At 51.6% G+C, this 14859-nt stretch overlaps 1 protein-coding gene and 1 long non-coding RNA gene across 9 annotated transcripts in view; one reads left to right on the forward strand and one right to left on the reverse strand.

Annotated features, from left to right (window-relative positions):
- The window catches only part of inpp4b (inositol polyphosphate-4-phosphatase type II B), a 74376-nt gene that overhangs the window by 47188 nt on the left and 12329 nt on the right, over positions 1-14859 (reverse strand). For 2 of the 7 annotated variants that reach the window (XM_048999727.1, XM_048999734.1), the window contains one exon: positions 7497-7576. Coding sequence is in view for 1 of the 7 variants with exons in the window: in XM_048999728.1 (XP_048855685.1) it covers positions 7497-7576; positions 13794-13835 (122 nt within the window). In the remaining 6 variants the exon portion in view is untranslated. Of the gene's footprint in view, positions 1-406; positions 540-658; positions 761-826; positions 846-7496; positions 7577-10516; positions 10736-13793; positions 14208-14859 lie in introns of those variants that run through there. The other 5 variants (XM_048999728.1, XM_048999731.1, XM_048999732.1 and 2 more) reach the window with 5 other exon arrangements.
- On the forward strand, positions 802-3876 carry LOC125723286 (uncharacterized). 2 transcript variants are annotated; one of them, XR_007386849.1, is made up of 3 exons: positions 802-1621; positions 1854-1996; positions 3169-3876. It is a non-coding gene; the product is annotated as an uncharacterized LOC125723286 (long non-coding RNA). The 2 variants fall into 2 exon arrangements; XR_007386848.1 differs by lacking the exon at positions 1854-1996.

The raw sequence follows: 14859 nt of genomic DNA on the forward strand, positions 1-14859 counted from the left end.
GCGACGGCGGTCTTTTAAACACCGGTCCACGGGATTAAATTGAATTAATAACGGGGTAAACAAGCGGGTCCTGCGACCAGTAAGGGAAAAAAAATCATAATCGAGCAAACGAAAGTAGCAGCTGAACGCGATGGGTTTGTACAGCGGCGGGATCGGGCTGGTCGGAGCGGTGATCGCGGATGCAGGGAAGTTGCTTTATTCATTAACGATACATTTCGCAATGCGTGTAACACTAAATGCATCTTGTGACAGGCGACAAACGCCGGCCACTCAGCCCCAGAAGTGCAATCTAAACGGCGGATCCGACTACGTACGGGGCGCCTTTATACCCGACTCCAGAAACCGAGCATTATAGCACGACGCGAGCTGGACTAGCGGTGAAAACGGGATAGGCGCTCGGCTGTACCTCCCCGCTCCGCGCCGGCGGCTCCGGATCGGGCTCCGGATTGGGCTGCGCAGGGTCTCCGGGCGAACGGCGCCGCGAACTCCTGCGCTCGGCCGGCGGCAGCTGGAGCTGAAGCGGCGCCCGGAAATGCGCTCCAAGCCGCGGCTGCGCTCCGGCTGACTACCGTGAGAAACTCAGCCAATGCAAAGTGCAAAGGCGTAAATACGCCTTGGGGGGACTTTATCAAACTTCTTTTTTTAGGCTGTCGATCACCTCTTGTTGCGGGTATTTCCACAGCCCTCGCACTGCGCCCGAAACAGTAACCCACGTATGATGGCTACTCCGCTGTGGTAGATATACTGTATTTTAAGGTATTTATCTACCCCACCCCTGTTTCAGACCTAAGTGCGTGGTGAGTCCATATGCAAGGCGGTGAATAACCTGCAATCTCTATGACCATCTGCGCTGAATTTGACAACTACGCTAAACCCCCCCCCCCCATTTTTAAAGCATGCAAATGTACAAATGACATTCGTACTGCTGCAGCATGCAGCATTTGATGAAGTTCTTATGGCCGAAATCCACGGTGTATTGCCGTATACACACATGCTGTCCTCCACAGCGTGGTGCTCTCTGTCCTCACACCAGACTGATTCCGATTTAATTTGCCGGCACAAAGTCTCTGCTTGGAAGTTAAAGTAAATACACGGGGGGCTGCATTTGTTCTTCTGGTTCTTAACCTCGGATTCGGGGCAATTTAAAAGCATCACAGCCGCAAAAAAAGAACATCGGAGAGAATAGAGCCGTGGACCACGGTGATGTGGCATTCAGCCAGTTCGGAAAGAAATACTGGCTGTTAAAATGGCACGCATTTCAGAGGAGGCCGTTAAAAGGACTGCAGAGTTTCCCCCACGCCCCTGTCACCAGGGTTAGCCATAACGAAGCCGTACGCTCGGCCAAGGTGCGACCCACCGTCAGCCTTCCAGCCACCTCTGTTACCGTTTCCAGGCATGTCACGACTATGGTGCAAAAGTCACCACATAAACAAATTAGTGCCAGTCCAATGAAACGCGAGACAGCTTCTTCTGTACAGTGTCTATGGGGATTACGGCGCGTGCGGCGCAGAGGATTATACAAAACAGTCTCCAACTTCGGGATTTTAGGGCTATCCACGATGGGTAATTAAGGAAGTGCTTCAGCCCCGTTTGGTCGCTGCATCAGGCTTAAAGACATTAAGTAAGTCTAAGACTTAGGGTAGGTAATTATTTTCACAGTTATTTTGTATGTTACCCATAGGGTCATTGCTTTGGTTTAGGGAAAGAGGATTAAATAGTGAAATAAAACTGCAAAATATTTTGAAATTGTGCAGCTTATATGTATTACCAGAAAAAGCTCTATGTTTAGTGTTTGTGTCTGTTTATGTCGTTTCTTTAAATCACCCTACTGACCACATCGCTCTGTTGGTCAGGTTTCATATCGGAAGCACCGACTGGGTTTTCCTGTCAACGCAGATGGTCTTAGGGGCTTATTTCCTCTGTATCTGAGCGTCTTGCAACATCAGTCAGAGAATAACTTGAAGCTGGAGTTACATCAATTTGTTCCCGAAACAAGGTTACCCTCCTCGTCTCGCCTGGTGCAGAACCCGCCCCCCCCCCCCCCCCCCAAAAAAAAATGTTTCTGGTAATATGACTTCTGAAGCTGAGCATCGACTGACGTTTTTCTATTTCGGTCTCTATATCTAGTCTTAATTGAGCGGAGAGCTAACGGTTAACAGCGGCACAGAGATAATTAACATGGGTTGGGTGATCGCCGTCAGACAGCGCCGCCCTACTGAGCACACCAAGCACCTGCGGACCGGTCCTCCCCCACACATGTCTGTCTCACCGTATGCAGCCACCACACTAAGGAAATGCAGTAAATCAAAAAAGTTTGCAAACGTCGAGCAATCTGTCAGCTTCCCATTGATTTGCAGATAAGAGCAAAACTATTTAAATAGCAAACGAGTTTGTCGAGTAACGAGAGAGCGGCGGACAGCAGCGGTACCCGAATTGACGGACAGGACGGTGTGGATTCTCATTGCTGGCCGTTCTCTGCCTGTCCTTGAATCTTTGCCATCTTAAACGGTGGTAAAAAAACAAACAAACAAACGAAAACTAGGTCAAAGGTCAAGAGCAGCAGTTGCTGAGTAAGAACAGTATTGGGGAAGATATACCAGAACAGAGAGGAAATCCTGACCTCAGGTGGATTTGATTCCCGTATGCGTGGTGTCTGCTGGTAATGTGACACCGGTTTCCTTGGACACGACGGGGCTGTTTGCTCGGCTTTCGTTTTACCGTTCCACCGATTTTTGCCAGTGCCCTTTCGTGTTGCCAGTGTCCTTCGTGTCAGTGTCGGACGGACACGCGCGTTTCTGAGCGGGCAGAGTGAGGGCAGCTGCAAGTCCCTCTGCGAATGGCGACAAGACCCAAAAACCCACAGCCTGGGGTCCCTCGTAAAGAAAGTCTGTCGTTAGTGGTGATTATAAGATTTTTTTTAAGGTGGGTTGGTAGGGGCATAAGAGGAGCCAAAATTCATAAAGAGGGGGCGGCAACCTCATTATTAACGAATGATATGTTTTGAATCTTTGATTGACAGGGGAGGGGCACTCCAGGGGCCAATCAGCTTTCAGCCAGTGCCCCTGTGACTCCTCCACCCCTCTGCACTCCCCTGGATTTCATGTGTCACAGGACTGAGCGGAAAATGATGACAGGTCTAATCTGAAACCATCCGTATTTCTTTTTCAGGCTCCAAAGCCTCCCACCAGTAGAGCCTGTTTTGGCGCAGTGCTGGCTTTGGTTGGCGCTAGAGGCGTTGGATGCAATCACACCTATACCAGCCAGCGTTGACCCGCCCCCCCATCATCCAGCGGTACCAAGACGCTCCATCATCCAGAACGTTCTGCAGATGTTCTGCCCTGCTGATTGCTACGATCGGAGTCGTACACACATGCAAATGGTGACATAAGGAATATAGGTTTGTTTAATGGTCCGCTTCTGTGACAAATGTGACGTAGCTCCGCCGCGGCGGGAGCGACGGACGGGTGGCGGCAAGGTCGAGCCCCGCGCTGTGGAACGGTAATGAGATGTAAAGCAGCTACGCGAGGCTCCGGAAATCGCCGTGCAGCTCGGCGGAGATGAGGCACACATGCGCTGGAGAACAATGCTAAGCCTAGACCTGATTAGCCCCCTGTTTAGCCGTCTCAGCGGCATGGGGTACGCTAACACGTTAGCCGGGCTCTTTCTAAAACCCACTCCATGGTCGGTCTTCATCAGGACCCCGGGCCGTCCGTCCATTTGCCAGCTCGGCCTTGCTTATTATATTCCCTAAGCTCCATTCTGCTGGCTGCGCGTTAAGAGCCAGGATCTGCCCTGGGGGTGCGTCCCCATCCTGCTGTCACTGTTCCAGGGCTCAAAGGAGACTCTGCTACAGAGAAAAATAAACACTCATCTCTATTAACACAGACGTGCAGCTGAGCTTTGATTTGTTTTTCTGTTTTTTTTTCTCCCTTTTCCCTTTTTTGTTGGGCGGAGAATGACGAGCGCCGTGCCGCGAGGTAGCCTCCCCGGCGTGTCTCCTTTAACGATCGCCCCGACTCCACCGCGGCTAAAAATAAAAGCGGGCCGTCTGGAAGCGGTGACATAACGCCGTGAAACAGAGGAGACGCTTCTCGCGAAGGGGGCCCGTATAGTAACGGGCGCAGCACCGTAAGGCCGGCGACGGTGGAATAGTCTCGGCACGGCGGCTGCCCACCTGCGATCGATTCAGTCTTTCAGGAGATGCTGTGCCACACATCCGTTTCCAGGGAAACGGTCTGGCCCAGGTCACTAACAAGAAGGACAGCTAACATTTGACTCCTTAATTACCGGAGGGCGCCAGGCTCTCTCTCGGTCCCGGATTACTTCCCGTATGTCTGGGAAAATGAGCTGCGGCTTATTGCCGTTTAAATTTTTCAGGTGGGTGCTCAGGTACTGCCCGACGACGGGCCGTTTAAATTATCCGGAATGTAAATCCCCGGGAACAAGCAGAAATAAAGCACACAGCAGGCACCCTTTCAACACCCCCGTCCGCTTGATAAACACTCCCAGTGTGTTCTCCCAGCCATGCAGCTCACTTAGTCAGGGCGACTGTGATCCACACCCGCTGGCGTATCGCGGACGGGCCTTTCCTGCTCATGGCTTATTTCCGTGAGGTTTGTAGAAAATGGAGGTGAGTGTTTGTCTAATGGTTGGGGGTGGGGGTGGGGTGGGCTTTTCTTCCATGCTTTAGAGGCACACAGGGACCAGGATATACTACAAGCCCAGCGTCCAAGTAAAGAAGTAAAAAAGTAAAAAGTGATCTGCACCTTTGACAGAAGCCTGTGTTACTTTCTGCAATTGGGCCACAGAATATGGATGTGGAACAAGGCTGTCATATCGTTCGCGCTCTCTCTCTCTCTCTCTTTCTCTCTCTCTCTCTCTCTCTCTCTCTCTCTCTCTCTCTCTCTCTCTCTGCAGTCCATCATCCTTTGCCAACTCTCCTGATACCTGCCATCCTCAGCCCACATACATATTCATACCAGGCTGAGGACAGACACACATGCCCCGTTTATACACAAACAAGGCGAAAATTACGCGGAATCAGGGAAAACCAGGAAATAGGGCCTCTGGCGGGGGATCCACTGGATCCGGAGAACAGCGGGAAGCCAGCGGTTCGACGGCAAAATGACCTTTAAAAAAATCTTCCTCTTCTCCTAAAACATTCATATGGTGTTGGCACCACCACTGGCCACCCTAAAAAAAATCATCTATCCATCTTTTATACCGGCTTGTCCTACTCAGGGTCGCGGGGGTCCAGGAGCCTATCCTGGAGGCTATGGTCATGAAGCAGGGAACAACGCAGGACGGGGCGCCAACCTACTGCACGGCATACTCACACACCTCAAGAAAACCTCACAACAACATGAGGGGGGCATAGAAATTCCACAGACATAGCGCTTGGGGTAGAGGCTTGTGGGAGTTTTACACAAAAGACATGTGCTTACAGGACATCAATCATTTTTAGCATCACTGGGTGATTATTGAGGTGACACAGTGGTTTGCACCATTACCTCACTCCCCTGGAACTAGGAATTTGACTCTCCCCTGTTCATGGGAGTTTTACTTACACAAAAAACGTTCCGAGGGCAGAATAAAAAATGCGATAACCAATCAGATTGTAGAGGAGGTGGGTCCAAGCAACTAAAGGAGGCGGGACAAACCAATCAGATGTCTGTCCCGCTTCCTCCAGTTGCTTGGATCCACCTCCTCTACAATCTGATTGGTTATCTCTCTGAACGAGTCATTTTTCCTTCTTCTCTTAGAACATTTTTTTTTTGTGTAAGTAAAACTCCCATGAGTGGGAGAGAGTCAAACCCTGGTTCCAGGGGTTTGAGGCAAACCACTGCGCCACCCCCAATATTCACCCAGTGATGCTGAAAAAGAATGATTAAGACATATCCTGTAAGCACAGGTGCTGTGTCTTTTGTGGTATGTGGTGCGCTGCTGCTTGACAGTTTTAACACCCCCCGCCCCCGCATCCTGGTAACGCCACTGGTCCTTACTCGTGCTCCCCCCCCCCACCCCCAACCCATCCCTCGTGTGCAAAAGCCTCGGCCTGGCCAGTATATGTGTTCAGGTACTCGCACTGACTTTCTCATACACGTGAGGTGGATTCGTCTCACTATACGAATTAATGCTCAAGTCAACAGAAAAACAACAAAATGTCTACAGGAGAGAAACACAACATCCTCTGTAATAGACAAGCGGAGTTTCCCAAGAGGGCCTCCTGCCCTGCCAAGTTCGTGAGGGCAAGCTATGTGTCGCTGCGAGCGAGCGGAACTGCCCAGGGAGGGCCCTGTGAGCTGGTTTACACCCCACAAGTGAAGCTCCATGATCTGAAGCCCCCCCTGTCAATCACCCCAGAGATAATTACCGTGAAGGGGGGCTGGCATCGCCTCTCAGAAATTAGAGAAGCCCCAGCCCCCAGCAAGGAGAAAAATAAAGTGATAAATGACCCCTAAAAAACACCCATGACCCCCAAAATCTAACACTTAGACACTATTAGACACAGGCAGAATCTGTAAGCAACAGCAACAAGGTGAGATTTGCGTGTCATTTTGTGAACATGTGTACCCCAACCTCACCCACCCCCCATGCCCACATCGAGGATCCTCTACACCAGTGTTTCTCAACCCAGTCTTTGGGGACCCCCCCAGACAGTCCGCATTTTTATTCCCTCCCAGCAAAAAATGTCCACTGTCTGGCAGGGAGCTGGGAACAGAGGTGGGTAGTTCAAGTCCAGAAAGTAAAAATCCAGACCAAGATTTTGTTTCAACCAACCACTTGAGTATGAAGAGTTGCAGTCACAGAGTACTGAGCTGGCTGGTTGAAACAAAATCTTGGTCTGGATTTTTACTTTCTGGACCTGAACTATCCACATATGGCTGGTAGGGAGCAAAAACATGGAGCATCTGGTGTTCCCCAAGGACCAGTTTGGGATAATGGGCTCTACCTGCTGCCTTCCAGAGAGCACCCCCCCCACCCCAGCGACAGATGCTTTGGCAGCCAGCGGCCTCCTGCAATATGTTTCATTTCCGGTTGGCCACCTTTGACCCCCCCCCCCAGCACCCCATGAGCTAGTCCCACTTGACCTTTGGCACCTAGTAATTAAACCACAGCATCTATGACAGGAAATTAGGGTATATTCAGGTTTTGTAAGTCACTGAAACCAACAAGAGACATGTGGCAGTGGTGTTTCCCACCCCTCAACCCACACAGTGCCACAGTGGGAGCCCTCTGTTGGGCGGAAACAGTTACTACACCTTGAGGGCCCAAAATGACAGCACACTGGCTCCAGTGACACATTGTCTCAAGTAATTGTGCCTGGATTCACATACAAATATTTTATATGCGGAGGCCATTTTTGTAGATTTAAATGATGAACAATTCACTGCAGTTCTTGGGCCGTCTGGATTCTCAAGGAGACACAATTAGGGGAGAGGGGCACACAGAGAACTCCACAGTGAAGATGAGACGAAGATCAGACAATGTCTTACCTCAGGCTAATGGTTAATTGCTGTTCCTTCGACTTCAACAAGTCCCCCACGGAGAACGTGGCGTAGCCCAGAATATTCCTCTGCGAACGCGAGAGAGAAAAAAAATGTGTTAGCGGGCCGCTCCGTTTCGCATCTCCACAGCAGCCCGGCAAGCGACGTGGCACTCGGATGAAGTCCATCTTAAACAGCAATTTTCCATGGAAAAACAACGTTGGCGGGAAAGGACGACCAAAGATAAAGAATTTCCTTAGAAAAATCCCAGTATTCCCCGGAACAGATAACAACTCCTTTAAAAAGAGTTCTGTATGTGTGTGTATGTGAATTGCTTCTGTGTGACAGACAGGTAATCAAAGTTGTCAGAGATGAGCGAGGAGCTTAATTTAGGTAAATAATGATTATGTGGCCAGTGCGGGAGTTTCCTGGGTGATGTCGTCATGGAGATGAGGCCTAGCCTAGTCCTGATGATGTTTAGTCGGCCTTCTACCAATTTTGACCCAGGAACACTTATTATCCAAAGTCATGATGTGCACCGTGAGGAAATGCCCTCGGACGACTCGGGACAGCACAGTGTGGCAGGAGTGCAAGCTACGCCCCTTTTTAAGGCTCCCTGAGATGCTGACCAGGGCTCTTCCTGTTGACTTCACCTCGGCCAGCTACCTCGCACCCAAGGAGGGTAGCTATTTTTAAAAAGCCAGTCCACTTTTATTTATTTATTTTGTAAGACAAACCAAGCTGAACTCCTGAGCTTAACTCGCTGTATTCCACGGACACGGCGTGACAAAAGGCGGTCGGAGACTACGTGCGTCTGCGGGCCGACCCTGTGGGAGAGTCACGCCGCTGTAAGTGGGTCAGAGCTGCAGAACTGAAAGGGCCATCCATTATACCTTAAGATGGCCATCTCTGTGTGGCACCCCTGCTCTGTGGATCGGTGCACAAGGCCCAGATCAGCAGCGTGTCGCACCCTAATTTTACCTCGGAAGCAGCTAAACTGAACCTTCCTGTGACGTGTGGCTCAGTCGGCGTGTCGCTGGTTTCGCTATGACACTCACCGCCACCTCTGTGGATGTACGGTACTTTCAGATGGGATGTGGCGTCTTCATTTCTACCCCCCAAACAAACAACGCCAAACCTTTGTCTCTTCATCCTCCCTTACTGCCCCACTGGGGGGTGTGCAGGCGGCTGGGTATTGAACTCGCACACCACTAGAGCCGGGGAGGGAAACAGGAAGTTCAGCACAGGCCGGGCAGGGCCAAGGGGCTTCGTCTACCCTCCATTTGATCTGATGCCCCCCCCCCACCCACCCCACCCCAGGAACCTTGTAGAAGCTTCACTTCTGCTTGAGCACAGAAGATGATGTGAGATGCGGTATCAGAACGACGGCCCAGCTGTGAAGTGAAACAGCTTTAAAGTGGTTTAGTAGCTTAAACGAGGCAAAGGTCTCCTGTTCCGTTAACACGGGTGCAAGACTCCCTTCACCTACCAGCACCTGTCTCCACCTTCAAACTAAAACTGAAGGTGGAGACTGAACCTGAATATTGACAACTGATCTCTTTAAACTGAGTCATGTTCAAAAAGACTACAATTCTGGAGAAAAAAAAACTACAACACACTGCACACAACCAAGGTTGTGGGTTTGAGTTTGGATGTGCTCTCTGCGTCGTACAGATTTCCTCCGTGCCCTCCAGTTGTAGACGTTTGCGGTGAGGGTAATTGGTGCCTCTAAATGTCCTGTAATGTATGCATGTGCCCCGTGAGGAGGGCCAGGCATCCCACCCAAAGCGTACCCCTGCCCCCTGCTGCCTGGGACAGGCTTCAGGCCCCTCGTCACCTGGACCAGGGTATGCAGATGGAGGTTTTCTATGACCGTGTGTTTTGTTTTGGATATTAGCATCCAGCAATCATTCGTTTAACAGACTGGACGCGCACTAAAACCACCACAATAAAGAGAAGTTTAGACAAACCTTTAATTACATCCACATTTTGACAAGCTCCTCAGCCCAAGCAAACAACTGCGGACCACCATCCAGCCTGGGGAGGCCAATTTTCCAGCCTACCAGCAGCATCTGACATTACACAGCATGGCCACTTGTCAAGGTCAAAGGTCACAGGCTGGGGGGGGGGGGGGGGTAAGGAGAGGCCCAAACAGGATGGCTTCTGCACACCTGCCAGGGGTCACCAACACTCCCCCTCTCCCCAGGGAAAGCGGGCAGGCATGCCAAGTCAGTCCCCAGGCCCCCCCACCCCCACCCCATAAAATCGACCCCCACTACTTCTGCAAAGAGACTAACCTGTTATAGCCCGATGGGACGCTTAATTTTTCTGAACTTCCTGTCCAGGAAGTGACAGCTGCCCAAATGGCTCAATGCAGTTTTCCAGACATACTCTTCCAGACACATTTTTCCTGACGGAAAAGCAGGCATAACACGGCACCTCTGTGGCACGGACCACATCCCTAATCCAACCTCAAAAGGAACTCGAAGGGGCAGAACCTAAAGTCAGCACCAGGTTGCAACCGTCGCCGGCGATGCGGCTCGTGAGCCAGGGCCTCCTCGTCCTCCTGTGGCGGGCAGCGGAGGCGCCGGGGAGACGGCAGTGTGGCGCGGGATCAAAGAGGCAGGGCCTCGTCACGGCGAAGGGGAACGCGCGACAAGCCGCTCCTTGTCGACATCAAGGGCACCGACCGCCGGCGGCACCTCCCTCCGCTACTGTCTCCGGCTTCCCGGTTAAAAGAAACTTTTGATCTGTGCTCTTTCTCAGCGGTTCTGCACCCCCCTGGCCCGAGTTGTCATCGCACTCATTTCCTCCTTCGCTTGCAAGCTGAGAGCGTGGCTGCTGAGCAAACTGTTTGGCTCTGGGGGGGGGGGGGAGACAGACTCCCCCCCAAGTTCTACAGTAAACCCCACCCCCCCAGCGCACCTGTGACGATGGACACACACACACACACACACACACACACACACACACACACACACACGCACACAAGCCGTGCGGCAACGAGCTCATGGATGGCAAATACTCACCCCGGATAAGGTGCGTGCCCTCCCCCCCCCCGTCCCCAGTGCCACCACCCTGGTGCGTCGAGAGTGCCAGCCGGGTAAGAGGTGCCCCAGCGTGGCCTAGTAGCGGGTGGGCGTCGCCGCGTCTCGGAGGGGCATGTCCTCCTGGCTTGCTGACGCGGTGGCTGGCGGTGGCGGCGCACGCGGACCGCCAGAGCCCAAGAAGCGCGTGCAGTGCGCTTTAAGCGAGTGAGCGGGTGGGAGGGAGAGAGAGAGAGAGAGAGAGAGAGAGAGAGAGAGACGAGCAGCTGCGGGAGAGAGCGAGTGAGCGAGTCACACCTCCAGTCTGTGGGCCATGACTCAGAAGCCTGACGGGGGGAAAATCCCTCATTACAGCCCCATGAATTGATGGTGGGGGGGGGGGGGTGGGGGGGGGATAGGGGTAGAGAAGAGGCAGGGCGGGGCACCAGCCTGTCCGATGCGGTTCCATCTACGATGTTGCGACTCAGATCGCGGGATCCCCTAGTGTGTTCCGATGTTGACCGGGTCACGTCCCACCTCTAAGGCACAGTTTACGGGTTCAGGTGCTAGGGAAGACTCTGGAAGAGTGGAATCTCTGAACTGGGAAACTGGGACACACACCAGTGTTTTCTGGGTGATGTTTTACGAATTAACGCAGCCAGCAGATGTATTTTCCTGCATCGTGTTTGTTTTCTCCGGCAGACGCGGTTCATTGGCTGGTCCATGGGGGCCGTGTGGGGGGGTGTTTTGCTGCACTCTGAGATCAGCTGAAAATGAAGGGCCTGGCAGCAGACGGTCTCTCAAGCATGTGCTCCCAGAAAACCATGACCCAGAGATTTAGGAAGGATGCACACATGCTCACGGAAGCGTGCTAACATGTCAAGGCTGCAGCCATTCACCCAAATCATGTTTAAATTCAAATGTTAAAAAAAAATAAAAACCTGAATCTGCAGTGCTGTTTTAGCAGGACTCCGGTGCTGTCCCACATCTCCGGTGTCTCCTGTCCCTGAGATATCCCACATCTCCGGTGTCTCCTGTCCCTGAGCTGTCCCACATCTCCGGTGTCGTCCTGTCCCTGAGCTGTCCCACATCTCCGGTGTCTCCTGTCCCTGAGATATCCCACATCTCCGGTGTCTCCTGTCCCTGAGATATCCCACATCTCCGGTGTCTCCTGTCCCTGAGATATCCCACATCTCCGGTGTCTCCTGTCCCTGAGTTGTCCCACATCTCCGGTGTCTCCTGTCCCTGAGATATCCCACATCTCCGGTGTCTCCTGTCCCTGAGATATCCCACATCTCCGGTGTCTCCTGTCCCTGAGATATCCCACATCTCCGGTGTCTCCTGTTCCTGAGCTGTCCCACATCTCCGGTGTCTCCTGTCCCTGAGATATCCCACATCTCCGGTGTCTCCTGTCGCTGAGCTGTCCCACATCTCCGGTGTCTCCTGTCCCTGAGATATCCCACATCTCCAGTGTCTCCTGTCCCTGAGATATCCCACATCTCCGGTGTCTCCTGTCCCTGAGATATCCCACATCTCCGGTGTCTCCTGTCCCTGAGATATCCCACATCTCCAGTGTCTCCTGTCCCTGAGATATCCCACATCTCCGGTGTCTCCTGTCCCTGAGATATCCCACATCTCCGGTGTCTCCTGTCCCTGAGTTGTCCTATGTCACCTGTGTCTCCTGTTCCTGAGCTGTCCCACATCTCCGGTGTCTCCTGTCCCTGAGTTGTCCTATGTCACCTGTGTCTCCTGTTCCTGAGCTGTCCCACATCTCCGGTGTCTCTTGCCCCTGCTCTGTCCCACATTTACTGCATCTCCTCTCCTTGAGTCGTTCAGCATCTGCTGTCCTTGGGATGTCACCTATGTTTGAACTGTGCCATATCTCCTCCTCAAGCCCCAGTCCATTCACCAACAAACAGAGGGGTACTCCATTGGTCCCAAGCTGGAAATGTCCTAAAGTATGGACAGTGGACAGGCTGCCGCTAAGCATTATGGGTCAGTTACATAATGCCACTGAGATTGCACCGCAGCAGAGAGTGGAGCCAGGACACTTCTCAGGTGTGGAGAGCTTCAACCTCAGTGCACTGTGATGCAGAAACTGCAGAGATGGGGGGGGGGGGTAATTTATTTCCCCATCTTTCTGGTCCAACCCCAAATGTATCTTTAACTGAGTAAAAAAAATCATAATTATATGGAAATACTGATGTCCCCCAAATGAGCCTTAAGGAGCAGAACGATTAATCACGGCAAATGTGAGCAAATTAATATGTTTGTTGTCACAAAAAAGAAACATCAATGTTGTGTTACAGCTTCCATTTGGAATATGAGATGTTAGAGATTATGATTGATTATGCATTTTGAATGTATTTAACCCCTGGTGTGTTCACAAGAAGCTTTCAAGTTGAAACAACAGCCCCTTTCATAGACTACTAAAAACAACAATTGTAATCTGCCTTCAGCGTATTAAAATCGATCGGAAGTAAAGGATAACAAGGAGAACACATGGACTGCAATGTGCAAATAAGATGCGAAGTGAAATCAAGTCAACTTTGCCTTTTTCTTGCCTAGGTGACGTGTACTGGTCATTCCAGCATGTTTCAGGAGTATGGGAACTCCTAACTATGACTCTGGAGGCGTTACTCACGGGATTGACTTTCACCTCGGCGAGGATGGAATTTGCGCAGGGTTGGGGCTAATCTCTGCGTGAATCGGACTTTCATGGCAATGTTATGGGAATCTTGATCTACGGTTGGCCCACACTTTGTGAGCACGGCTTGGGTCTACTCTGCCCTCTATGCGTCTGACCAAAAATAACATAACCCTAACCCTAAATGTACGTACAACCGGCTATGAGACGGTGGCTGTCATTTCCCGATGAAGAAGTCACGAAAAAATGTGCCAGAAGGCATCTTTAACACAACACCGTTAATCACCACATAATTCTTGACGGCGTAATCTCCAGTGATGAAATTTAAATTCGTACTGTACAGCGCAAGGTCGGAGGGAGGGGCACTGTGGTATCGCCGAACTACGCTGAGCCCCGAAGCGACCTCCTGAATGATCTGGTGATCTTCCAGGAGACTGTTCAGGTCACTGACAGAAGGTCGGAATGATGGATCGTTAAATCCAAGAGGATCCGGGCGACGTAGCAGTCTGCCGCAAACGTACCGTTATGGAAGGACACGCTCGGACGCATCGCGAGGCCGCTGGCGACGGCGGGCAAGCATTCCAGAGCAAGTCGACGCACGCCCCAGAGCGATGGCACTGACTAGCTTATTACCTCCACGGCAGACCTGTTGCCACGGAAACAGCAGCACCCCATAGATCCTCCTCGTCGTGGGTCCGGGCTGACAGGAACACACGCTGCAGGGTGAGGAGAAGGTACATCGGCCCGGATTCCTCTGCACTCTCCCAGGAGGCGTTTCCGGCCAAAGGAGGCTCAAGGTGAGACGGTAACTTGCCAAGCGGCTGTTAGTTTATGTCCGCATCTGGAGGGCATGGCTCTGATTGCCTCCGGTTCATGCATTCGTAGGTCTACTTTCCAGATGGTCGCGTGTCGAGCTTCTCAAACGTTAACAGAAAACTGCTGAACTCGGATCCCCAGCACTAGCGACTTGGGCCGGACAGCAGAAGTTCATCCTGAGAACCCTTGCTCTCAACCCCGAGGAAGGCTCGAACTGCACGTCAGTGGAATATATGGGCTTCCTAATAGCGGGTCACATGACCGAACGGTAGACTGCCATTGGCTTAAAAAAGAATAAAGGGTTAGATGTTAACACAGGCTGCTATCAGCTGATATTACTGCCGTAGAGGAACAGTGCCAACCACTGCGATATTTCCTCTTCCTCAAAATTTGTGGCTGCTTTTGCATTGCTAAAAAGAACATGTCGACTAAGTCAAAGTGAGGCAAACAGCACATTGAAAACATACATGCTGCTGCGGAGTTGACTTGGCATAAGTGCAGTGGAGCTTCCAGCGAAGGCCCAGATAGAAATGCAAGCAGTTTAGAAGCAGGAGCTGCAGAACATCTTCCAACAGAGCAAGAACCTAATAAGACAATTCAATTCAATTACCATTTTTATCCCCTGTTTTCCAAAAGCCAGGTAAATTCATTTTAAAAAAAGGCCTAGTTATTGTAAATCCCAGTGCTTTTGCAGTAACAGAACTTGTAGTGACAAAAGGAACATTTTTACTAACATTCCGGAACTCACAGCTACAAGCTGTTTCCTCCTGGAAATCTGAGTCCCCACGACAAACTATAGCAGTCCTCTCTGCTAGGGTCCTCATCCCATCTCAGAGCCAGACTCCCGGTCGTCCCCCATCACCTTTTCCGGAAGGTGTGTCGA

This window comes from Brienomyrus brachyistius, unplaced genomic scaffold, assembly GCF_023856365.1.
Source record: "Brienomyrus brachyistius isolate T26 unplaced genomic scaffold, BBRACH_0.4 scaffold47, whole genome shotgun sequence".
In the NCBI taxonomy this organism is placed as follows: Eukaryota; Metazoa; Chordata; class Actinopteri; order Osteoglossiformes; family Mormyridae; genus Brienomyrus; species Brienomyrus brachyistius.